Source organism: Conger conger, chromosome 9 (genome assembly GCF_963514075.1).
Source record: "Conger conger chromosome 9, fConCon1.1, whole genome shotgun sequence".
In the NCBI taxonomy this organism is placed as follows: domain Eukaryota; kingdom Metazoa; phylum Chordata; class Actinopteri; order Anguilliformes; family Congridae; genus Conger; species Conger conger.
The window spans coordinates 2,728,966-2,756,145 of NC_083768.1; the positions used below are offsets into that span (position 1 = coordinate 2,728,966).

Consider the following 27,180-nt stretch of genomic DNA (forward strand, 5'->3'; position numbering starts at 1 on the left):
TATAAAGCTCAGTTTCATGTCATGTCTTTGCGAAATTGTTGCCTTCTGTTCGTCAGTGCACTTTTGCGTGTTTGTCAAGCCATTGTCTACCCGTCATGATCCAAGCCTGTTTATTGACCAAAGATTATTGACTTCTGTTTTGTTGACCATCGCCTGCCTGTACCATGTCTTTGCCTGCTGTCTTTGTGCTTTTGCCCCGCGACTTCGGTCTTGACTCTTGCGCCGTCATTGACCCTGAGCCTGCCTACCGCCCGCCTGTACTTCTGCCCCGCTGACAGCTTTCCTGGCTACCGGACTTCTTGCATGTGTACCGATTACGAGACCGCCTTCTCCCTCGGTGCTGCGCTTTGGTTTTTTGGCTGGATTTTTTGTGTATGAACATTGCTTGTTTTTTGACCACGCTCTCTGGATATTCCCTGAATGAAGCCCTGACGGGACTTTATTACACCACTGTTTCTGAGTCGTGCATTTTGGGTCCACCCCCCCACGCATCCATCTCAGAAACACCACTCACTAGCCTAGAAAATCATGTAAATGTTTATCAAGTGAATTTGTGACCGTTATAGTCATAAGATCTGGAGAAAGAAGTGGACCCCTCTCCCCCAATGAACAGCCACACACTGATTTATTCATGATAGAGATTTATTATTGAAGCTGGATTGATTAACATACGCAGTGGGTTTGGACAGACACCAGAGGGTCTAAATGTCGCAGAGAAGCACAAGATTAAAGGCACTGATCTCTGGGAGGGACAAAGTGCACTCATAGCACAGTTGTAGGAAGGCACCAGGAAGCAGAAGCAGAGCAGCCAATCAGGAGCAAGAAGGGTGACGTCTAGCACCTCCTGGTGGGTCTTTAGTTGATACTTATGCCTTTGATTGACACATTTCCATCAACCCATATGTAGTGTGGCGCCCCTGCTCCTGCATGTTGCGCCACGTGGGTAGAGAACCCCAGAAGGGCCCGCACAACGCAACCCAGCAACCGTTATGAGGGAGAGGTATGCGAAGGTGTCTATTTTCCTAGGGAAGTGATGGGGAGATCAGCACCATGGAGAGAGAACCCTCTACCTGCAGGTCCAGGACCCCGGACAGCGCACGTAAGTGAACACGGTGGAAAACTACTGACTCAGCTGCAGCCCTTTTCCCTAATGAGCAGGGGAAGATATTTAAGGCGCGGTCGAGGCTGCAAGCGGAGTCGGTCGGCGCCTATGCTGAGGAAGGAAGAGCAGAGGAAAGATCCTCTGCCGTACTGACCTGGAGGATTAAACCTAAAAGGAGGCCCCACCATTACCAACGGACACGTGAGGATAATTGAGTCCCCTTACCTAACCCTATCTCTGTGTGCTTCCCCCAGCCCTGACGCGGCCCCGGAGGGAAGAAGGAAGGAGGCCCTGAAGAATACCCCAGTCTGGGATAGTGCCCCCCCTCAGGGCAAGGGTAGGGAAAAATGGGAGAAAATAAAAGGGCCGTTCAGGCAAAAATAACTTGGGTTCTTGGGTGTGTGTGTGTGTGTGTGTGTGTGTGTGTGTGTGTGAGTTTCAATTCTGTTCTGTAACTCTGCCTCCCTATTCTATCACTGATTACTTGCTTAGTTTCCGTGAAGTGTTCGCACCTGTCTCTCGTTATCACTACATCTCCCGATTCTGTGCAATTGTCTACTCCCTAGTCCGGAGCCATGTGTCTTTGTGAATCCAGTCCGCGTTTTCATTTCCCCCTCGTTATTGTGCTCTTACCCTTTCATGTGTCTCACCTGATGTTTATTTGTTAGACAGACCTCACTCCCATGCCCCGCCTAGTTTGTCTCATTCCCCTGTGTATTTATACCTGTCCTTTTCAGTCGCACCGGGCTCGTTCTTCATATCCTGCTTTTTCCAGCCCTTTTGCTCCCTTCCCCCTGTTCTTGCCCCCTTATACCTGAGCCCATGCCCTTGTGGCATTCTGCCGACCTTGGGTGCGATTCCTCCTCATTTTTCATCATAACAAGCACATGAGCGCACCCAACAATGGAAGCGTGTTCTGCTTTATCTCCGCACGTATGCCTATATGATGTAAGCTGTGGCAGAGCACTCACCCCTCCCTTACATTTTTGCTGGTTATCTGTCACAAGTACATTTTATTCTTTTAAGCAGTTTTCTAACTATATGCATTGTACATATCTGGATACATATATCCTAGGTTACATTATATTGTTCTCCCACATCATGAATATGTGTTTTTATTAGGCGTTTTTTCAATTACATTAACATCTAAGTTTGCTTTGATCACTGAACGAAATAATTCCTGGTTCTTGTCTTTTTTGGGTGCTTTTCCTGCGCTAGAAAGCAGAATGACTTACGGTGCACTTTATAAGTGACACAGCCAACTGTCACCATTCATCATGAACTGTAGTATTTACTGTCAGACAAGTTAGATATTGTGAATCTCATTCACTCATTCAATAAGTTTTAAAGGGCCAAATTGTTAATGAATTCTTCAACCTCATCCTCGGACAGTATGTACTGACCAGTACTGACCATGTAATAGTTTACAATATGTTTAAAAACATATGTTAAAAATTAATGTTGCATTATTTTTATCAAGCAAGCCACATTTGCATATATAATGCAGCCTCAATGCCTCATGGGTGCATGGCATGCATTCAGAATATGAAGCAATAATATTACAAATATTTACATTTCCAGTGAGAGTTCTTGTGAAGTGAAGAAATAACAGTTGAGAAGTTATGAAATCCCCAAACAGGCGAGTCATAACTGGCCCCACCTTTTGGTTTTTGGTTTTGGTTTTATTACTTACATGACATTTAGTAAAAGGATACTTCCCCATTCTGATGGGGCGGCCTGTAGCGTAGTGGTTAAGGTAATTGACTGGGACATGCAAAGTCGGTGGTTCTAATCCCGGTGTAGCCACAATAAAATCCGCACAGCCGTTGGGCCCTTGAGCAAGGCCCTTAACCCTGCATTGCTCCAGGGGAGGATTGTCGCCTGCTTAGTCTAATCAACTGTACGTCGCTCTGGATAAGAGCGTCTGCCAAATACCAATAATGTAATATAATGTAATGGCTGATGTGAACATGAACTGAAGCTCCTAGCCCGTATCTACATGATGTATACATTACACTACTGCCACACAATTGGCTGTTTAGATAATAGCATGAATAATTGATACAGTTAAGAGAGAAGTTATTCAGTTAATTGTGTAATAGTTAACAAAGCAAGGTCCCCGTGTCTCATTGTATCGCTCGCCCCAACTCTGAAGATGCAGCAGACTGGTATGACAGGTCAGCCTGCCTGCTGACAAAATTGTCCTAGTTCTGAACAAATTGTGAGATTGCCGACTTTCTGATGTCTACTGCCTTAGAGAAGTGTAAGAGTCAGTGTACCGAATGCAGATAAATTTGCACAACTTCACAAAATCACAAAAGGAATGTTTTAGGTTTTGACCATACATGTCCTATTTTTGGTTCTTTGTTTTAAACAGAGAGTGGAGTTGCAAAACCTTCAAGCAAGGAATGGAACTGCGAGTCACCGGTGTCCCTAAACCTAATCCGGATCGGTGAGTCACTGCTGCCTCTTACTCTACGAGACCTCTTGATGCTGCTGCTTAATCTCTTGATGTCTTCATCCATGGTCATCCATCATCCATCCTGTGTGTGGCTCTCTTTCCCTCCCAGTTTCACAATCAATGTGGGTGAATCTGATTCCAAAATTGCACTACACGTCAACCCTCGTTTTCAAGGCTCTGGCCCAGGTGTCATCGTCCTGAATGCCATGAAGGATGGGTCCTGGGATACTGAAGTGAGAGATGAAAGAAACTTTCCTTTCCAGCAGGGTGAGGAGTTTGAGGTGAGGCCTCAGACAGGGAGACTTCCAGTCCTCTGTACCTGTGTTCCATGGATCAGCCTGTAACTTGGCACCACTTGTGAGACAGTTCACCTAGGAATCTTTAGCCACCATTCTTTCCTGTATGGAAGAGAAATTGACCCTTTTGACACAGGCTACATCGTTTGCAATACTTTAGAACATTTATATTAATCAAGTCAGAACCATGGACCAACATGGACGGTCATAGAATCAAATCAACAAGTCAACAAATCAACTAATGATCGTTGGGATGTTTACATAACTAAAGCTTAGGCCTATGCTACTCGTGTGTTAGTATCAGAGGAAAAGCGCCACACAATAAATTCACTGAATGTATTGTTCACTGTGTTCTTATGCCTAATTCACTGGATGCATTTTTACAATAAAATATGAATTAATGTATGAAAATCAGTTACTTTCTTAGCTTTTGTTTCAGCCTTCAACTTGTCATTATTATTGTTATTAGCAGTATATTTCTATGTATTGCAGGTACTTATTCTTAATTATGGACGTCCTCCAGTTGATAAAACTAAACGGACCTATTTGGTCGCTTCCTCTTTGTTAAGGGATACAATTTATACTTTCTATATCATTAGGTTTTTTTAAAACAGCCCCCTGACTTAACATTGGTGGAACGCTAGGTTCACAGCAGAAAACCAGTCCAACAATTGAAAAAACAAATCTAATTCACGGTAACTTCAGGAGAATTAGCAGCTTCCTAGGCTAATTTGAATGCAATACAAGTGAAGTACATTTACGGACGTATGACGAATGTTAATTAATGATTACAAGATTGAGCAGTTCTCACATTAACGTCCTTAACGTTCTCACAGTGATTGCGATGGGCAACTGTCACTGAAAACAGGGTTGCATTTGAGCGATTATTTTTCCAAAAAGCCGTCCAGTTTACGTAGTTTTGCTACCTTCTCCTCTTGGTCCCTTTTATCCTTTCTTTTCTGCAACCCACTTTTGTGCTTTTTAGGGCATTTTCACAACAGGCAGCTAAATGGCGCTCAATATTTTACACATTAGAGTAGTTACAGTTTTTTACAATCGTTTTCACACTTGTCTCAATACCATGTCCACTTTTTCAAAACTCTTCACACAGTGTGCTTTTGAAACACACACCTGAGCAAATCAGTTAACATTTGGTGCAAAATGCACTTCAACCACCAAAACACTTAATATTTCACCCAAAAGTGACTCTTGTTGCCATAACTATAGCACATGCTTTCTCCCATAAGACTACTTTGTCACTCAATGTTCAATGAACTACAAAACACAAACAACTTGGAGCATTGCTAAATACATTTATTATGTGTTTCCCTTTCCTCTATTTTTGCATCCGCAAATATTTCAAACCAAGTAGCTAAAGAAACTTTTGATCTGTTGGTTTGCCTCTCACAATAGACAGTAAATTTACAGTAAACTGTAAATGAATGAATGTTTTACTATATTGGAAACCCAGAATAACTATTTTTACTGTGTAATGTAAAACAATATATGATAAAGAAACAAATCACAAAAGCAACAGTATTCTTCAGAGGGTTTACAGTATTTTGACATTTGTTGTCACAATGCAATATACTGTAATTCAGAAAAGAAAAAGACAATACAATCAGTTTCTCAAAATACATTACAATCAATAACAAATACATACCAAAAAGCAGTATTTTCCACTATATACAGTAATTTGCACGTATATTGTCTGCCTATCAGTATCAGAAGTCTACTGTTGGCCTGGCCCATCCATCCTGTCCTCTGCATTTGGCCATAGATTTTCATCAACATCACTCCGAATGTTATCTCTTGCTATACACCGAGGAAAACATCTCTATGCGTGCCTTATCCAGCCCTGGATGTGTTCCACTGTTATGTCCATACACCCAGCTGCCATTGCATCTAGAAGTGACATCTGTTCATGTGGGTGGTGGTCATGAACCTTCACATATACCTTCATAAACTTCATATTGGTACCTGAGTTCCTTGACACCCTCAGAGTTCCTGTCAAAGGGGACAGTGTACAACTGTTTCATCATGATCTGATGTTTCTGTAGCACTCTTGAAATGGTTGTAGTGCTTACACTGCCAGTGTTCAGAAATATGTTGTTGTCTGCGATTATGTTGTTGCATATTTCTCTTAGCCTGATGCTGTTGTTGACAATGACCATCCCAACTATTGTATCCTCCTGTTGAGGCGTAAACATTCTTCCCTTTGTGTGTGACTGTGTGAGGTAACCGCTGGGTCCTGTAGTGAGTCAAAGACAAATATGCACTGATACGTCTTCTTTTTCTGGAGACTTCTCAAATCACAGTACTGCTGTAATATACACATCAATTGAACTCCTTCAGTTAGAATGCTGTAAATACTGTATAGTTCCTGTTGGTTTGCCTGAACATCCTCACTATTGAAGCCACTGTGGATCTAGACAAGTTTGGTTGAACCCTCAATCTGCTTCCCTCAGGGACAGACCATGATTTACCACATGATCAATGACTGTGGCTCTGATTTCAACTGTTCTTGCTCTTCTGCGACGACTTCTTCCTCTACCTCTGGCTCTGGCTGCATCCATTTTCCCCACCAAGGCTAAAGAATGCAAATGCCAATCCAAAGGTGGCCCCTTTTGTACATGTGGAAACGGGGCACAAACAACACACACCTGGGTAGGTTGTTCACTGAAATGACAGCCAGGTGTTTCAACAGTACATATACAGCAGTAATAGTGGAAAACTCTCTTCAGTGACAACTACATCTATATTTACCCTATATACATGCACATTTCAATGCAAGTATGATCACTTTTGTATAGATGGTAACAAGGCTGCAAACAAAAAATAAAATGAATAAACTGAATAAACTTTCTGCTCAAATCAGAATATAGTTTCATTTTTCTGCCAAAATGTAGCATATTTCCTTCCACAATGATCAGAATTTTATTGGGTTTTGAACTGAAAGTGAACTGTTTTGAACAGAGTATCTAAATGTCTGCAAAATTTGCTGTGTTTGTACAAACATTTGCTGGTAGTGAACACTGACTGAGAGAGGTATTCATGAATTTTGGAAGAAGTGGTGATTGAATGCCTTTAGTATCAAAGCAATGCAAAAATATCCACAGTTTAGTTCACATAGTCTATTGATATGGTGAATGTGTTAAGGGTTTTGAAAAAGTGGACATGGTATTGAGACAAGTGTGAAAACGATTGTAAAAAACTGTAATATCAACACAGGATCAAGACAGTTCACATTGGAAAACAACAAACATATTTCCCAGCAGCACTCTTGGCATATGAGAAAAGAACACCAACACCAAAAGAATTAGCCTGCCTCCTGCCATTTCATTGAATAGTTGATACATTATAGCCCTTTTTTGTAAATCAGACGCACGGTATGAATTTTGCATGATCACATATTGAAGATGGAAAGCGTAATACCCATGACTGAGACGAGTTTGCTTATTTAAGGATATATAACCACACCACCAGTCTTAAAGCAAATAGTGTTGTATTATTTTCCGGTGAGTGAGTAAGACGTCATTAAAAATCGGAGGTACTCGATTTATTTTTAAAAAGCAAACTCGTCTGGTTCCTCAGTGGTGGAATGACTTGTTACCACTGTCAGGACAGCAGAATCCCTCCCCTATTTCGACACAGACTCAAAACACACCTTTTCGAACTCTACCTCTGTCCTCCCTCCTGATTTCCCCCCTTTCTGATATCCCTCCTTGTCTAACCCAAAAAAAAAAAAAATTGCACTTATGATAACGACTATATGTTTAGAACAACATTCCTTGTGTATTTTCCGAGTTATGGATGTGATGCTTTGACTTGTGGAAGAACCTAGGCACTTGTAAGTCGCTTTGGATTAAAAGCATCTGCCAAATGACAAAAATGTAAATGTAAATGTAAATTTGTTGACTTGTTGATTTGATTCTATGACCATCCATGTTGGTCCATGGTTCTGACTTGATTAATACAAATGTTCTAAAGTTTTGCAAACAATGTAGCCTGTGTCCCACTCACCAAAGTAACTTGTGGCTTTGGGGTGGGATCAGCACATGTTCGACACCATCATTTGCTTCATTTGCTTCGACCTCCAAAGCTCCAGAGGAGCTTTTGTGAGTGAAGTCTTTGCCTTCGATGGAGGTCTGGCTGTAATAGGCTTGCAGGGGCTGTCCTCCCATATTGATCACATTGTTACGCATGACACTCATATGTGCATGTGTGTGTGTGTGTGTGTGTGTGTGCATATGTGTATGTGTGTGTGTGTGTATGTGTGCGTGTGTGCATATGTAGATGTGTGCATGTGTGTGTGTGTGTGTGTGTGCATATGTGCGTGAGTGTGTGTGTGTGTGTTTGCGTGTGTGTGAGTGTGTGTTTGCGTGTGTATATGCATATGTGCGTGTGTGTGTGTGTGTGTGTGTGTGTGTGTGTGTATGTGCATGTGTGTATATGTGTGTGTGTGCATATGTGTATATGTGTGTGTGCATATGTAGATGTTGTGGTGCCTTGGGGTGGATCCTGAGGGCAGTGGGTAGGCCCAGCTGGAAACCAGACACAGGAATCAGCAATATTTCTCTTGTTTTGTTTTTTTTCGTCGGGGGATTGCTGATAGTGCCCCCCCTCAGGGCAAGGGTAGGGAAAAATGGGAGAAAATAAAAGGGCCGTTCAGGCAAAAATAACTTCCGTTCTTCCCAGTCCGGGGTATTCTTCAGAGCCTCCTTCCTCCTTCCCTCCTGGACCACGTCAGGGCTGGGGGAAGCACAAAGGGATAGGGTGATTTGAAGGCGCTTTATTATCCTCACGTGTCCGTCGGTAAAGGTTGGGTCTCCTTTAAGATCAATCCTCAGGGTCAGTACGGCAGGGCGCAGACGGTCCTTCCTCTCTCTGCCTCTGACTTTCTCAGAATAGGCGCCAACTGACACCGTTTGCAGCCTCGACCGCGCCTTAAATACCTTCCCTGCTCATTAGGGAAACAGGCTGCAGCTGAGTCAGTAGTTTTCCACAGTGCTCACTCACGTGCGCTGTCCGGGGTTCTGGACTGCAGGTAGAGGAATCTCTCTCCAGGGTGCTGATCTCCCCATCACCTCTCTAGGAAGATACACTCCTTCGCATACCATTCCCAATGCATGACGTTTGTGTGGTTGCGTTGTGCGGGTCCTTCTGGGGTTCTCCACCCACGTGGTGCAACATGCAGGAGCAGGGGCACCACAATGTGCATATGTGCGTGTGTGTGTGCATGTGTGTGTGTGTGTGCATATGTGTGTGTGTGTGTGTGTGTGTGTGTGTGTGTGTGCGAGTGTGTTTGTGTGCATGTGAGTGTGTGTGTGTGTGTGAGTGTGTGTGTGTGTATGTGTGTATGCGTGTGTGTGTGTGAGTGTGTGTATGTGTGTGTGTATGAGTGAGTGTGTGTATGCGTTTGTGAGTGTGTGTGTGTGTATGTGTGTGTGTGTGAGTGTGTGTGAGTGTGTGTGAGTTTCAATTCTGTTCTGTAACTCAGCCTCCCTATTCTATCACTGATTACTTGCTTAGTTTCCGTGAAGTGTTCGCACCTGTCTCTCGTTATCACTACATCTCCCGATTCTGTGCAATTGTCTACTCCCTAGTCCGGAGCCGTGTGTCTTTGTGAATCCAGTCCGGGTTTTCATTTCTCCCTCGTTATTGTTCTCTTACCCTTTCATGTGTCTCACCTGATGTTTATTTGTTAGACCGCCCTCACTCCCATGCCCTGCCTAGTTTGTCTCATTCCCCTGTGTATTTACACCTGTCCTTTTCAGTCGCACCGGGCTCGTTCTTCATATCCTGCTTTTTCCAGCCCTTTTGCTCCCTTCCCCCTGTTCTAGCCCCCTTATACCCAAGCCCATGCCCTTGTGGCATTCTACCGACCTTGGGTGCGATTCCTCCTCATTATTTTTTACCATAATCAAGCACATGAGCGCACCAAAAATGGGAGAGTGTTCTGCTTTATCTCCTGCACGTATGCCTATATGATGTAAGCTGTGGCAGAGCACTCACCCCTCCCTTACATTTTTGCTGGTTATCTGTCACAAGCATATTTTATTCTTTTAAGCAGTTTTCTAACTATATGCATTGTACATATCTGGATACATATATCCAGATAGTTTTAAAAGGCCAAATTGTTAATGAATTCTTCAACCTCATCCTCGGACAGTACGTACTGACCAGTACTGACCATGTAATAGTTTACAATATGTTTAAAAACATATGTTAAAAATGTATGTTGCATTATTTTTTATCAAGCAAGCCACATTTGCATATATTATGCAGCCTCAATGCCTCATGGGTGCATGACATGCATTCAGAATATGAAGAGTTCTTGTGAAGTGAAGAAATAACAGTTGAGAAGTTATGAAATCCCCAAACAGGCAAGTCATAACTGGCCCCACCTTTTGGTTTTTGGTTTTGGTATTATTACTTACATGACATTTAGTAAAAGGATACTTCCCCATTCTGATGGCTGATATGAACATTAACTGAAGCTCCTAGCCCGTATCTACATGATGTATACATTACACTACTGCCACACAATTGACTGATTAGATAATTGCATGAATAATTGATACAGTTAAGAGAGAAGTTAGTCAGTTAATTGTGTAATAGTTAACAAAGCAAGGTCCCCGTGTCTCATTGTATTGCTCGCCCCAAGTCTGAACATGCAGCAGACTGGTATGACCGATCAGCCTGCCTGCTGACAAAATTGTCCTAGTTCTGAACAAATTGTGAGATTGCTGACTTTCTGATGTCTACTGCCTTAGAGAATTGAAAGAGTCAGTGTACCGAATGCAGATACATTTGCACAACTTCACAAAATCACAAAAGGAATGTTTTAGGTTTTGACCATACATGTCCTATTTTTGGTTCTTTGTTTTAAACAGAGAGTGGAGTTGCAAAACCTTCAAGCAAGGAATGGAACTGCGAGTCACCGGTGTCCCTAAACCCAATCCGGTTGGGTGAGTCACTGCCACCTCTGACTCTACGAGACCTCTTGATGCTGCTGCTTGATCTCTTGATGTCTTCATCCATGGTCATCCATCATCCATCCCTTGTGTGTCTCTCTTTCCCTCCCAGTTTCACAATCAATGTGGGTGAATCTGATTCCAAAATTGCACTACACGTCACCCCTCGTTTTCAAGGCTCTGGCCCAGGTGTCATCGTCTTGAATGCCATGAAGGATGGGTTCTGGCGTGCTCAAGTGACAGATGAAAGAAACTTTCCTTTCCGGCAGGGCGAGGAGTTTGAGGTGAGGCCTCAGACAGGGAGACTTCCAGTCCTCTGTACTTGTGTTCCATGGATCAGCCTGTAACTTGGCACCACTTGTGAGACAGTTCACCTAGGAATCTTTAGCCACCATTCCTTCATAATCCTGTACGTAAGAGAAATTGACCCTTTTTTTTGGGGGGGGGGGATCAGAAATGCTGAGAGGAGGGGCTGAGATTCTGTACCCTCCCAGGAAAGCTTCATGGGAAATATTCCAGCCAATTCATTCAGTGTGAAGTACATTTCATCATTAGCTCATTTGGCTTGTTATTTCATTGTTTTTCACTGCAGTCGTAGGGTGTTAAACGTGAACCTGACGGTGTTGACCTTCTTCTTTGGTAAGATAACTCTGCGCTCCTGACCTTCTCTCCTTCCCTCTTCCAGGTGTCCATCACCTTTGCCAATGAGCAGTTTTACATTAGCCTGCACAACGGCCACATGCTGGAGTTCCCCAACCGCCTGGAACAGCCCCAGTACAGTAAAATCTGGTTTATAGCAGACGTCAGGATCACCGGCATATATCTCAAGTCAAGACCCACCAGGAGGTGCTAGATATACCCTTTCTGGCTCCTGATTGGCTGCTCTCTTCTGCTTCCTGGTGCCTTCCTACAGCTGTGCTACAAGTGCTATGATCTCCCAGAGATCAGTACCTTTAATCTTGTGCTTCTCTGCAACATTTAGACCTTCTGGTGTCTGTCCAAACCCACTGCGTATGATAATCAATCCAGCTTCAATTATAAATCTCTATCATGAGTAAATCTGTGTGTGGCTGTTCATTGGGGGGAGAGGGGTCCAGTTCTTTCTCCAGATCTTATGACTATAAGGGTCACAAATTCACTATTCGGTCACAACTTGATTCACATTTACATGATTTTCTAGGCTAGTGAGTGGTGTTTCTCACGAATGCTTAATACCAATTACATTTCAGACATTACGCATTACATCACACATTAATTTAAACTGACATTTTAAATATGATTTAAACCCTTCAATGAAACCACTTTTGGTTGTTCTCTCTATCTCTCTCAATTCAGTTTAATACGGAATGATGTGTGTGTTTGTGTGAATCCCTAACATGTTAGTTTGGGCAAAATGTGTGTGCTTTTGTCTGTGTTGTGTTTCTGCAATCACAACTACAGTCATATTGCCAAAGTAACACATATAATACAATATATTATATTTAGAAACTACAAACTTAAAACAGTTAGTATAATCTCATATCCTACTTGACAATGAGCCTGACCAGGTTCAGGTTTCATATCTGTCCAAATTACAGGGATTTGTTTCACAAAAAAAACAATGGTCATTTATTTCAGCTGATGAATAATTGTATTCTGTAGTTGTGGGTCTGATTGAGGGTGGATAGGCCTATTCAAACCAACTCAAAAAATAGCACAGAATGTCATTCTGCAGTAACTTCCTGTTTGAAAGTGCAAGTCACAGTGAACCATATCTAAGGTATGTGAAGTAGAAATATTCATTTGAAACTGAAGATTTAAGATAATAAATTATATTTATTTTGGCTAAATATTATATACGTTTTAATCAACAATGTTGGGCTACTACCAATGGGACAAACCTAAAGGATGGCAACTTATTTAAGCATATTTAAATGCTCAGTTGAGACTGCATGTATACAAGTTAACAAGAACAATTCAAAACAGCATGAAATGGCTGGTGATGAAGTTGGCAGGTGAACAACATTTCTGTTGTGATAAAATGTGTGCTTTGACTATTAAAACATGCATAATTAATTCCTAGGAACATCAGTGCAGATTCACATGCAGAGGATTTGACAAATTGCCCAAAGACCTCTCTTGTCCAACCCAAAAAACAAAGCAAATAGTTTTCATAGTGCCACCATGACACAATAAAACAGTGCGATACACTCCATTGCCAAACAGCTCCCAGACACAAGCCACAGGAGTCCTCTCTTTGGCCTGAGATAACACATTGATCAGGGCGACATTGGCTCAGGCGGTAAGAGCAGACGTCTCATTGGCTCAGGCGGTAAGAGCAGTCGTCTCATTGGCTCAGGCGGTAAGAGCAGTCGTCTCATTTGCTCAGGTGGTAAGAGCAGTCCTCTCATTGGCTCAGGCAGTAAGAGCTGTTGTCTCATTGGCTCAAGCACTAAGGACAGTCATCTCATTGGCTCAGGCGGTAAGAGCGGTCATCTCATTGGCTCAGGCGGTAAGAGAAGTCGTCTGCCAGATTTGCCGGTTCAATCCCACCCTGGGTGTGTCGAAGACACACAAGACACCTAACAATGAGCTGGTTGGTGCCCTGCATGGCAGCTAATCGTTGTCGGTGTGTGTAGAATGGGTGAATGAGAAGCATCAACTGTACAGTGTGTTGAATAAAGGAGCTGTATAAACCCATACATTTACCTGAGTGGAGAAGGATGACTTCTGAGGGAAACTCTTGTCAAATACAGAAAGCAGTTAGTCTTTTTTGTTGATCCTTTTGTAGAACTCTACATGTCTTTAAGGTAGTGATGATTAGTAAGATGGTGATGAGGCTCCAAACTGCCCAGTGAGGTCTTTCCCAGAGGTGGGCTTAGCTTTCCCAGGGATCCCAGCTCCTGGGAGTCCATGGGGTGGGGCCTTTGCTGGCTGCTGGCCTGGGTGGGCTTGTGGCCCTGAACTGATCTTGCCCTTTCAGTAAGTATCTTGTAGCTTTCAGTAAAACTTTCAGTATCTTGTCTTGATTCTAGGCTTCTGATTGCCTTTCGAGTGTGATATGGGCGTTTGTCAAAAAGATAACCCAAGTCAAGGAAGCCATTACAAAGCTGTGAATCCTGTTACCAGCCCATCCCCATGACTACCAATAAATACCAGCCCTGTGAGAAACTCTGCATGTTCTACTGATGGAGGTAAATACAGCTGACTGCACCGTCAATAGACTGGGAGCAAATGAGCTTAACGTTGGGTGTAAGATTTACAAATGACCGCAAAAGCCACTTTATTATGGACTTGTGATGTAGGACTGCATCGTCAATAGACTGGGAGCAAATCAAGTTCAAGTTACTTCATTTGTACCCGTTGGTAAATTTGTTAAATTTGTTTGCAGAGAGTCACACAATACTTAAAAACACATAGCGCTCTGACTTGTTCCACTCAATATTGGCTGCTGGAACAAAGCTATTTCTATAGCGCTTAGTTCTGCACTTTGGGACGGCAAGTCTACACCCAGAAGGGAGAAGCCGGAATTCACTGTGCAGAGGGTGGAACTCATCATTTACGATTGAGCTGGATATTCGCCGTAGCTGCCTGATGTATAGAAACTCAGGATTAAGCTGTTGCTCCCCCCCGATCAATTTACTAGACCATTTCACAATCTGCTTCAAAGAGTTTCTGTTCTTCAAAGAAAGATTACCAAACCATGACACCAAAGAAAAAGACATCCATCCATCCATCCATTATCTGAACCCGCTTATCCTGATCAGGGTCGCAGGCGGGCTGGAGCCTATCCCAGCATACATTGGGCGAAAGGCAGGAATACACCCTGGACAGGTCGCTAGTCTATCTCAGGGCACACACACCATTCACTCACACACTCATACCTACGGGCAATTTAGACTCTCCAATCAGCCTAACGTGCATGTCTTTGGACTGTGGGAGGAAACCGGAGTACCCGGAGGAAACCCACGCAGACACGGGGAGAACATGCAAACTCCGCACAGAGAGGCCCCGGCCGACGGGGATTCGAACCCAGGACCTCCTTGCTGTGAGGCGGCAGTGCTACCCACTGCACCATCCGTGCCGCCATAGAAAAAGACATGACGGACTCAATAAAAGCACGATAAAATAGAGTCATCATGGTTCTGTCAATATGGAACCGGGACAGTTTTCTCAAACAATATAAACGCTGGTGCCCCTTTTTGCACACAGCTTCACAATTCATTTCAAACTTCAATTGTGAGTCAATAATTGTCCCAAGATATTTGTACGATTGTACACACTCGACAGTTTGGCTCTTAATGGATGCAACTTCATGTGTGTGGGCCTTTTTTCTAAAATCAATTTGCATATCTTTAGTCTTAGATATGTTTAAATGAAGATAAGATTCCTCACACCATTTGGCGAAGTCATCGATGACTGGACCGTGGCCAATTTCAGAATCCTGTAGCAGGCTGACTATGACCGTATCGTCTGCGTACTTTAAAATGGTCCTGTTGTCATATGTGCTCTGACACATATTTGTGTAGAGAATGAATAAAAGTGGTGAAAGCACGCACCCTTGTGGGGAGCCAGTGGATAAGCAGACTTGGTCTGATAGGGTTTCATTTACCCTCACTCTCTGTGTCCTGTTAGTTAAAAAATCAAGGATCCAGCCCACCAGATTGTTGCTTAAGTTGAACTGTTCTAAAAGTCTACTGATTAAAATGTGAGGTTGAATGGTATTAAAAGCACAAGAAAAATCCACAAATAAAAGTCTAGCATGAGACCCATTCCCTTCCAAGTGTTTAACCAGCAAGTTACGCAAGGTCACTGTGGCATCCTCTACTCCTCTGTGTGGCCTATATGCAAACTGCATGGAGTCAAGTGCGTGCTCAGTTTCCTTTAAAACTTCTGACTTGACCAGTTTTTCAAAGACTTTCATTACGATGGATGTGAGGGCGACTGGTCTAAAATCATTAACTACCACCGCATCCTTCCAAATCTTAGGGACATGCTGCTCCTGTAATGACTTGTTAAAAATATAATGGAATACAGGGCTCATTTGTCTCGCACAAGATTTAACTAGACGACCACAGATATTGTCAGGTCCATGGCTCGTTTATTCTTACAGAGAGGAAGGCCTGTTGTACATCATTTAGGTCTATGGCAAAGTGCTGGTTCTCCTCCAGTTTGTGACTCAGTTCTTGAATTTCCCTGCTAAAATCAAAAGTATCAAAACGATTATAAAAACAGTTAAGAGCATTAGCAAATTCAATATCAGAATTGAAACCGTCTAGTGTGGCCTGACGGCCGCTCTTTGAATCTCTAAGGCCTGCTTTTCATGCTTGACCAAGCTGAACCAAGGTTATTTGCGGCCATCTTATTTTCTAGTTCAGATTTATAATTTTGTTTCGCTCTTAAAATGTCCAATTTCAGTTCCTTGGTAGCTATGTGCAGGTCAGCGGCTACTCCCTGTTTAAAAGCAAGTCTCTTTTTCTGTAAATTGGACTTAACAGATTTGGTCACCCAAGGTTTGTTATTGGGGTAAATCTTGACTCGTTTACAGGGAATAATCATATCCCTACAGAAGGCAGCATATGAGCATGTTACATCCACAAATTCATCTAAGTCATCACATGACTCCTTAAACAAGTCCTCGTCAGTGCACTCGTAGCATTCCTGCAGGAGGACAGCTTCATCAGTCCAAACCTTTATCTCCTTTGTTTGCGCTTTCTCCCTTTTTAAAACAGTTGTATATGTGGGCAGTAGATGCATGCAGTTGTGGTCAGACGATCCCAGTTGAGGAAGTGGGAATGATTTGTAGGCATCTTTTACTGACCCATAACAGAGATCTAATGTCTTATCCCGCCTGGTTGGACAGGAGACATATTGATAAAAGTTCCTTAGTGTCTTTTTAAGGGAGACATGATTAAAATCGCCCATTATGAAGTTTGGTGCCTCGGGTGAAATTGACTGCTACTTTTGCACTATGTCAAAGATAGTGCTAGAGGCAGAGGTGACATTTGCTTTAGGATGGATGTACACAATTGTGATGAAAAGCTGTGGAAACTCGCGGGGCAGATAGAAAGGACGCAATGATACTGATAAAAGTTCGACGTCTGGCGTACAGATACGCTCTCTGACAGTCACAGAACAAGCGTTACAGTATCGTTTGTTGATATATATACACATACTCCGCCTCCTTGAGTCTTCCTCGTCACCTCTGCCTGTCGGTCCAGACGACACGGCGCTCCAAAACCGTCAATGGACAAGTCGGCGTCCAGGTCGAGCTCAGTGAGCCATGTCTCACTGAATGCCATGATGCAGCAGTTTTTATAGTCCTTCTGGAAACGGACATTTCCCTGTAGTTCGTCCACTTTGTTCCTCAGGGACTGGACATTTCCCAGGATCACCGAGGGCAGGGGAATCCGGGCGAGCCTCTGTTTCCTCAGGCGTAGTCTGACGCCTCCTCGCTTTCCCCGCTTCGCTTCCTCCTCTTTGTTGCTCCAAGACCAGTACCATACCTTGCGGGTTTTCTCAAAATAAAGTCCGGTAGCCGCAGCGTGTTGTCTGTCACGCGAGCTAAACTCGCGCAGTTCAATTGGAGCAACATATCCCTGGTGTATTGTGTCCTCTCACCGCTGTATACAGCTGCGTTAACATCGCAGGCGAACCGTAGCAAGTGGAACAAAATCCACAAAGCGGCTGAATAAAACAAATCCACCATTTTCGGCTTAGAACTATGAGCACTTCACAGGGTCACTTATAAAGTTTTTAAACACATAAAACAAGTGTAAAACACCACACGGAAAACGCCAAAATCTCTCTGCTGGTCGCATCGTGCGCATGCGCCCTGTGCACTTCCCTCTCCCTTAACGTTGGGTGTAATATTTACAAATGACCACAAGAGGGCAGCATAAGCCACTTTATTATGGACTTGTTAGTCCTGGCTTTGGTAAAGAGGCTTTTTCTAATAATTTGCACTCCAGATTCAATTTACAATCTCGTCATGCTTGACTCAAACCCAATCGCGTTGTTTTTGTCCTGTTTGCAGGATATATTACATTTACATTTATATAATTGATTGGACTAAGCAGGGGACAACCCTCCTTGCTCAAAAGGGCCTTTCTCAATTGCGGCTACACTGACCACCGACCTTGCGTGTCCCACTCATGTACCTTAACCACTACGCTACAGGCCGCCCTGTATAAGCTACAATTATGTAAGTCAGATTTTCGAATCGCATGAGTCGGATCGATAAATGACACCACAGACACCACTGTCGGTGGCATTAGAATGGTCCAAATGTCGCTTTAAAACGGGACGCATTATTGGAGACTATCTCGACGATCTAAAAAACAGGACTATTTAGGAATTGAAATCGAGCAAACCATGAACAAAACAATAAAGAAAAGTATAGGTAATTTAACTTTCGGTTAGGACCTGGACCTGAGCTGGTTGGGCTTTGTCCATAACCTTGTTGAAACATACATTCGTGAGAAGGTTTACACCGTATACAGGCCATACGTTCTGGTACGGATCCAAAAGCTATCACAAAATGCATGGTTTTCCGCAGCGGTTTAGCCTTAACAAGAAACTGCCCCGCCTTAGATAATTAAACATTTTCTAAAAGAAAAATAAGAAATCCGACTGCGTCGCAAGGTGACGTCGAGCATTTGCCGGTTTAAAATAACAATGCGCAGTTTGTCATTCGATCGTTATCAAATTGGACCAACATATTTTTCATGATGGCGTTTGCCGTCTAAAGGTAATCTCCACACATGCAAAAACGTAAAAATATTTTTGGTGGAAAACGCCACAGACTCCAAATATACTATATTTAAATCATTGTCTTGAAAGTCATGAGATGGTTTTGACATAATCTACAACGAGTGTCACTGTTACAACCTATCCCACCACTGGGGTGAGTTGTAACACCAGCTGGGAATGGATGGAACAGGAACAGAAGATTAGCATGAATCAGACCCACACTCTTACATTCACACAGTAACTTGTGTATAGGCCTGAATTAAACATTAAAATAAAAACTTGTTCTTAAACATGAAATGTAAAATGCCCTATTTCGAACATCATTTGAAAACAAAATAGGTTTTTAGTCTTTCTAGTCTTTAAACTTAAAACTGCTTTATTTCTAATAATCTATTTCCAAAGCAATATACTGTAACGGTGTGTGTGTGTGTGTGTGTGTGCATGTATTACTTTTGTGTGTGTGTGTGTGTGTGTGTGTGTGTGTGTGTGAGTGTGAGTGTGCGTGTGAGTGTGTGTGTCTGTGTGTGAGCGTGTATGTGTGTGTGGGTATGTGTATGTGTGTGTGTGTGTCTGTGTGAGGGTGTGTGTGTGGGTATGTGTGTGTGTGTCTGTGTGAGGGTGTGTGAGGGTGTGTGTGTGTGTGTGTGTGTGTGTGTGTCTGTGTGAGGGTGTGTGTGAGTGTGTGTGTAAGTGCATCATTCTGACCAGGTGTTTAATATCGCTGCGGGTTTTCCTCTTGACGCGGTAACGTAGATTTTTTTAAATTGCTCATTTGAACAGCAAGGGTTAGGGCTTGAGCCAGGTTGTTTGTCTATTACCTGTTAATCACTTCTACTGGTTGCATACCTGTAGAGTGATTGAACATTTGTCTTAAGTAACTTAAATAGCTGTGGAATTTATCAGTAGATTAGCTTTGATTTGGTATTGCTTGTGAGCAATTGTAGGCCATTTAAATAGGCGTGTCAGAGCGACGCTAGCGTATATTAGACTGGCGAAAGTTGTCCTTAGTCAGTAAGTGCATCATTCTGACCAGGTGTTTAATATCGCTGCGGGTTTTCCTCTTGACGCGGTAACGTAGATTTTTTTAAATTGCTCATTTGAACAGCAAGGGTTAGGGCTTGAGCCAGGTTGTTTGTCTATTACCTGTTAATCACTTCTACTGGTTGCATACCTGTAGAGTGATTGAACATTTGTCTTAAGTAACTTAAATAGCTGTGGAATTTATCAGTAGATTAGCTTTGATTTGGTATTGCTTGTGAGCAATTGTAGGCCATTTAAATAGGCGTGTCAGAGCGACGCTAGCGTATATTAGACTGGCGAAAGTTGTCCTTAGTCAGTAAGTGCATCATTCTGACCAGGTGTTTAATATCGCTGCGGGTTTTCCTCTTGACGCGGTAACGTAGATTTTTTTAAATTGCTCATTTGAACAGCAAGGGTTAGGGCTTGAGCCAGGTTGTTTGTCTATTACCTGTTAATCACTTCTACTGGTTGCATACCTGTAGAGTGATTGAACATTTGTCTTAAGTAACTTAAATAGCTGTGGAATTTATCAGTAGATTAGCTTTGATTTGGTATTGCTTGTGAGCAATTGTAGGCCATTTAAATAGGCGTGTCAGAGCGACGCTAGCGTCCCAGTTTGTGATGTTATGTTTCTCCCCATCCCAGTCTGCTCTCTCCCTCGAAGACCCCCCCTGCGACGTGGGCCTCCACGGCGTCGGAACCCCTCAAACCTCAGCTATCCCCCGCTGACCCCCTGTGAGGACTTTGCTGTCACAGGGGGACTATGGAACTGCCAGTCTGCCACTCGGAAGGCTGACTTCATCCCTGCGTATGCCTCCCTCCAGTCCCTACAATTCCTTGCCCTAACTGAGACCTGGATCACACCTGACAACACCGCCACTCCCGCTGCCCTCTCATCCTCCTTCTCCTTCTCGCACACTCCCCGGCCTTCCGGCCGTGGCGGTGGTACTGGTCTTTTAATTTCCCCCTCGTGGAAATTCTCTGTTCTCCCCCTCTCTGACCTGTCCATATCCACTTTTGAATTCCATTCTGTTGCAGTATCCTACCCTACTAACCTTTTCATTGCAGTTATCTACCGTCCTCCAGGGCCCCTGGGAAACTTCCTTGATGAGCTAGACACCCTTCTCAGCTCCTTCCCTGAGGATGGCACCCCACTGATTCTCCTTGGAGACTTCAACATCCACCTAGAAGCCTCCCAGTCTGCTGCCTTCCTACCGCTAATCCACTCCTTTGGCCTCTCCCTGCAACACTCTCCTCCAACCCACAAGGCGGGCAATGTCCTAGACCTTGTCTTTGTAAGGAACTGCTCATGCTCCAATTTCACGGTTACCCCTCTGCATACATCTGATCACCACTTCATCTCATTCTCCCTCCCTCTTCCTCCCCATCCTCCTCTCCCTCCTCCCTCCCACACTTCCTCAGCCCGCCGTAACCTCCGCTCCCTCTCACCCTCTTCCTTTGCCAGCACCGTCACCGCCTCACTCCCCCCTCTCGAATCCTTCTCCAAACTCCCCGCTGACTCTGCATCTGCCACCCTCCTTTCATCTCTCTCCTCCGCCTTTGACTCTCTCTGTCCCCCTGTCTCAAAGCCACCTCGCACATCCCCTCCCAGTCCTTGGATATCTGACACCCTCCGTACCTCCAGGGCCAGCCTCCGCGCAGCCGAGAGGAAGTGGGGGAAATCCAGAGACGCTTCCGACCTCATGACTTACCAGTCTCTCCTGGCGGCATTCTCTTCCGATGTCACTGCCGCCAAAGCAAAATACTATCAAACGCAAATTCAGAACTCTGCTTCTAACCCCCGGAAACTTTTCTCCATTTTCTCCTCTCTCCTCAACGCACCGCCTCCTCCTCCTCAGTCCTCCTTCGCTGCTGATGACTTTGCTGATTTCTTCGATGAGAAGGTCGCAGTCATCCGCAGATCCTTTACAACCACCGCCCCCCTCACTGTGCCCTTCCCCCCCTCTAGGCCCATCCCTTCCTTTTCCACTTTCTCCCCCCTTACAGACTCTGATGTTTCTCAACTCCTGCTCTGCCACCGCCCTACAACCTGTGCCCTTGACCCTATCCCCTCTTCTCTTCTCCAAACTATCACACCTGACATTCTCCCATTTGTCACCTCCCTTGTCAACTCCTCCCTGTCTTCCGGCTGTTTTCCGGCATCCTCCAAGAGGGCCCACATCACTCCGCTGCTAAAAAAGCCTACCCTGGATCCCTCCATCATCCAGAACTACCGCCCGGTATCCCTTCTTCCTTTCCTTTCTAAAACTATAGAACGAGCCGCTTCTACTCAACTTTCTTCCTTCTTTTCTAACAACAACCTGCTAGACCCCCATCAGTCTGGCTTCAGATCGGGCCACTCGACAGAGACTGCGCTCCTCTCCGTCAGTGAGTCACTTCATGCCGCACGAGCAGCCTCCCTCTCCTCTGTCCTCATTCTTCTAGATCTCTCTGCTGCCTTCGACACTGTGGATCACTCCATCCTCCTGTCTGCCCTGTCAGCAACGGGCATCTGTGGCACAGCCCTGGACTGGATTGAGTCCTACCTCTCTGGTCGCTCCTTCCAGGTTGCCTGGGCTGGTTCGGTATCGACACCTCGGCCCCTCGCCACAGGAGTTCCCCAGGGCTCAGTCCTTGGCCCGCTTCTTTTTTCTCTCTACACTCGCTCCCTTGGCCCTGTGATCACTGCACATGGGCTATCCTACCACTGCTATGCGGACGATACCCAACTCTTCGTCTCGTTCCCGCCGTCTGATACGCAGGTTTCAGCCCGTATCTCTGCTTGCCTGAGGGACATCCAGAGCTGGATGGACAACCACCATCTAAAGCTCAACCCAGGTAAAACTGAAATGATATTCATCCCTGCTAATACCTCTCCCCATCTGGATCTCTCCATTTCCCTCGGGGATACCACACTCACGCCATCACCCAGTGCAAGGAACCTCGGCGTGGTGATGGACAGCAGACTGTCCCTTTCCGAGAACATTGCGGCGGTGACCCGGTCTTGCAGGTTCTTCCTATACAACATACGGAGAATCCGCCCCTTTCTCACCCCCTACTCGACCCAGCTCCTGGTCCAAGCGATGGTTCTGTCCCGCCTGGACTACTGCAATTCCCTCTTGGCTGGCCTCCCAGCGTCTGCCATCAGACCCCTCCAACTCATCCAGAATGCAGCAGCTCGTCTGGTCTTCAACCTTCCCAAATACTCACACGTCACCCCCCTGCTTACTTCCCTCCACTGGCTGCCTGTCATGGCTCGCATCAAATTCAAAACATTGGTGCTAGCCTTCCAAGCAGTTAAAGGGTCTTCCCCAGCTTATCTGCAAAAAATCATCAGACCCTACACCCCTGCCAGACCTCTTCGTTCAGCCTCCACAGGCCGCTTGGCACCTCCCCCTCTCAGAACCTCCACCTCACGCTCACGACTACTGTCTGTTCTGGCTCCACGGTGGTGGAACGAACTCCCCGTTGAGGTCAGAACTATAGAATCCCTCCCCACCTTCAAGCGCAAGCTGAAGACACACCTCTTCAAGCAGCACCTCTCCCCATCCCTCCCTACCTCCCTGTGAACCTTAATTGTTGTCTCTGTGACTTGTGTATCAGTATTTTAGTTGGCTAGGTAAGCAGTGTTTGGATAGTTAACTTTGGTGACTTTTGCTCTTGTTTGTTTGTTCAAAAAAAAAAAAAAAAAAAAAAAAAAAAAATGGCCCTTGTCCTTATCCTTGTTGTACAGGTAGCAGTTGAAATTGTACTTACCTCTAGGGTCTTTCAGCGAACTTATCCCTGGTTATGGGTATGCACTTTGTTGTACGTCGCTCTGGATAAGAGCGTCTGCCAAATGCCAATAATGTAATGTAATGTAATGTGTGTGTGTGTGTGTGTGTGAGTGTGAGTGTGCGTGTGAGTGTGTACATGTACAAGTTTGAATGTATATAGGCTATATATCAGAATCCCAAGACTTTGGAAGGGACAGAGCAAATTTTCTGAGTGATATGTCGGTCACAGTTGTCACGCTTTGCATCCTAGTTAGGGAGCAAAGGGTGGTTTAAAAATAAGTTTTTCGTACGGGAAAATATAGATCAACCAACACGCCCGCTGAAGCGCGGTGAGAGCGTTAAAGAGCCTGCTCTTCAGTCACTCGAGCGCCAGCGCATCACGCGCACTAACTTTATTATCTGTGGCGCCTCTGGGATTTTTTCTTTCTTTCTGTGATGTGCATTGGCATCGCCACTCTCTCTCTCTCTCACACACACACACACACACACTGTGATATGATTTGTATATGAGCATTGGAGCCGTCGGTTCTACTGCCGGAATGCCAGTGCGACAGGAATTAGCTCGCTTCCCCTGATAACAGAGACGAGAGAAACACCGCGATGGCTTCAAAAGAACTCGACGCCTCGCACCGCGAGCATGTAAAAGACTGGCCTGGGGTCGAATACTGTGTGTACGTCATGATCGCAACACACACACACCCTCACACAGACACACACACACACTCACACACACACACACACACTCACACACACACACACACACACACACACACACACACACACACACACACACACACACACACACACACACTCTCACACACACCCTCACACAGACACACACACACACACACACACACCATCTAGATGGTGACACAGTCAACAAGTAATGTTGCCGGTGTAATTAAGGTACATGGCTTAAACAAACCATCGGTGTAATTTCCGTCGTTGCGTCAGTGCAGAAATGCGGACAGTCCAAGAGGTTCTGTGCTCGCCACCACGTTTGCTTTCTGTCTTGCACCTGGAAAGTGAAGTCCATCGCCCCTCACCGCTGTGGAGCGGAGTGCGCCCATTCACCACGGGTAGTTGTTGCGCGAAAAACAAAAACGTGAACCACCGGGCATTCTTGCTACAAATGACGTCGCTGCCTGTTACAGGCCGAGATGTACCGCGGCCGCCCCCTACTGGCGGAGCCTCGCAAGCGTTATTTCCCGGCCGGCGGCGTTCTTGCCGAGAGGCAAAACGTCAAATGAAACACGAAACCGCTGTATGTATTCACGGCGTCCATAGTCTGCATGTAGTGAGTCAATGTGCCAGTCAATGGGCATGAGGGTATTCAGCCCTTAGTAAGATCACAAATACATGATTAGGAGGGTTGCTTTGTATTACAGCCTGTTAATTACCTAGTATTTACCGGGTGAGTACACTGCTACGTGTGGAACTATTAGGTAACTACTTTGATTTCAGTGGTATGCACAATGATGTCCCCTCCAAAAGTATTGGCATAGCAGGGTCAATTCCTTTATTTTTGCTTTACAATGAAGACAATCGAGTTTGAGGTCAAAACATGTACCTGAGATGACAGATCCGAATTTCAGCTTTTGTTTCCTGGTATTTTTATCTAGATTTGTTAAACAATTCATTTCTAGGTGAGCAAAAGTATTGGAACATGTGACTGACAGGTGTTTCCTGTTGCCCAGATGTGCCCTGTTAGATTGATAAACAAGTTAAACAAGAAATAGTTTATGTCTACCAACCACCCGACCACCTCAGCATTTTTTAAATTGGCATTAGGTCTTTTTTTTATTTTTATTTTTTAATATTCTGCAGGTCCTGTAGCATCTATGAAATTCGATGTCATCATGAACACCAGAACGTACCAAGATATTTAAATAACAAAACAATGCAACCCCCCACCCCTCCATGAGCTCACCTTTTTTTCAGACCAAATTTTTCGGTGAGCAAAAGTATTGGAACCTATGACTGACTGGTGTCTCTTGTTGTCCAGATGTGTCGTGTTAGTTTGTTTGGTTAAACAATAAATAGTTCTGAATGTCTACCCTTGGTTTTAGCCTTGGGTTTTGTCTGTGAAGACTGCATTTGTGTTACAAAAAATAAACCGACATGAAGCCAAGCACTGTCTTTGGGAGAAAAGTAAGCCATATTGAAGCTTAAAAAAGAGGGGAATTAATTGGGGATAGCTTGTTCAACAACTGAAAAAGTTAGAAACCACTGGTATACTGAGCAACAGACATGGAAATTTTGGAATGTTCATTTTAACCAAAATTTGTGATAAACATATGATAGTAACGTGTTATATAATTTAACCTACATATTTGTGTCAGTTAAATGAGAAAATATGAACTAAAATGTTTATTCAGTATGTTTGTTAACTCTTAGGAAAAAAGACTCGTAGGTAGCCTAAACCATCAGGGAAATGCCAGATGTGGGCTATATTTGACACTTGGCACCCCATATTCCATCAGATATAATTAGTTTGAGTCTTGATTATTTTAAATTTTAACAGAATGTTTGAACAGAATATTATTCTCTTTATTCTTTGATAACTTATCTGTCCTGCCTTCTCACCCCAGCTCCCTACCTTATCAATGTCACCTGCAGTAATACCCATGATCTCTGCTTCTCTCCTCGGTGGCCATTTCCTTCAACAAGGACAATTTCACAATTCAGGAATCTTGTTGTGAGTTTGTGCAATTCCAGAATAGCCTGGATTACCCATATTATGACTCCATATGGGTTGATGGAAATCAAAGGCATAAGTATCAGCTAAAGACCCACCAGGAGGTGCTAGACATCCCCCTTCTGGCTCCTGATTGGCTGCTCTGCTTCTGCTTCCTGGTGCCTTCCTACAGCTGTGCAACGAGTGCACTTTGTCCCATTGCATTTTTTTTACATTAATGGCATTTGACACTCTTATCCAGAGCATCCATTCATTTAATGTTATATGAATGATTATAGTCAAAATGAAATATGAATACATGTAACAATAAAACAAGCTTCACGGTTCCACTTGCATTTCTGCACAATGTGAACAGCTGAGACCATGCCTAGTAAAAAACTGACATCCGAAAACTTTGATGAATCCCACATTATTTGTGTACGATTTGTGTAAATGCATTTCTGAAGGATTTGGGGTCAATTTCGCTCAGTTTGATTTAATTTCTAATAGCCGTTTTTGGGCTTCATTTCTGTTTCTATTCAAAAGTTATTTTCTTTTCCTCCCCCTGTTCCGGGAGAAGTTCCTTTCGTGGCTGTGTATCCCTATTCCCCTTCCTCCCAGAATTTAGTGGCGAACACGTTCGAAGGGTTTTACCCTTGGTCGCTTCTGGCTCTCTGCCCTGCCCCGACATTACACCAATGTGAAGTCAGGGGGCTGTTTTTAAAAACCTTATGATAGAGAAAGTATAAATTGTATCCCTTAACAAAGAGGAAGCGACCAAATTGGTCCGTTTAGTTTTATCAACTTGAGGAGGAGTTACGTCCATAATAACAATAAGTACCTGCAATAAATACAAATATCCTGTTATTTTTCTACAATAATAATGACGACAAGTTGAAGGCTAAAACAAAAGCTAAGAAAGTAACTGATTTTCATACATTAATTCATATTTTATTGTAAAAAATGCATCCGGTGAATTAGGCATAAGAACACAGTGAACAATACATACAGTGAATTTATTGTGTTGTGCTTTTCCTCTGATACTGACACGAGTAGCATAGGCCTAAGCTCTAGTTATGTAAACATCCCAACTATCATTAGTTGATTTGTTGACTTGTTGATTCTATGACCGTCCATGTT

General features: G+C 44.1%; 1 protein-coding gene across 1 annotated transcript in view; it reads left to right on the forward strand.

Moving 5' to 3' along the window:
- LOC133136675 (congerin-2-like) overlaps positions 1–11,689 on the forward strand; it is a 13,237-nt gene extending 1,548 nt beyond the window's left edge. The window contains exons 2-5 of the mRNA XM_061254323.1: positions 2,391–2,412; positions 3,498–3,554; positions 3,673–3,844; positions 11,522–11,689. Of these exons, the coding sequence (XP_061110307.1) occupies positions 2,391–2,412; positions 3,498–3,554; positions 3,673–3,844; positions 11,522–11,689 (419 nt within the window). The remainder of the gene's footprint in view (positions 1–2,390; positions 2,413–3,497; positions 3,555–3,672; positions 3,845–11,521) is intronic.
- Positions 11,690–27,180: the final 15,491 nt, after the last annotated feature.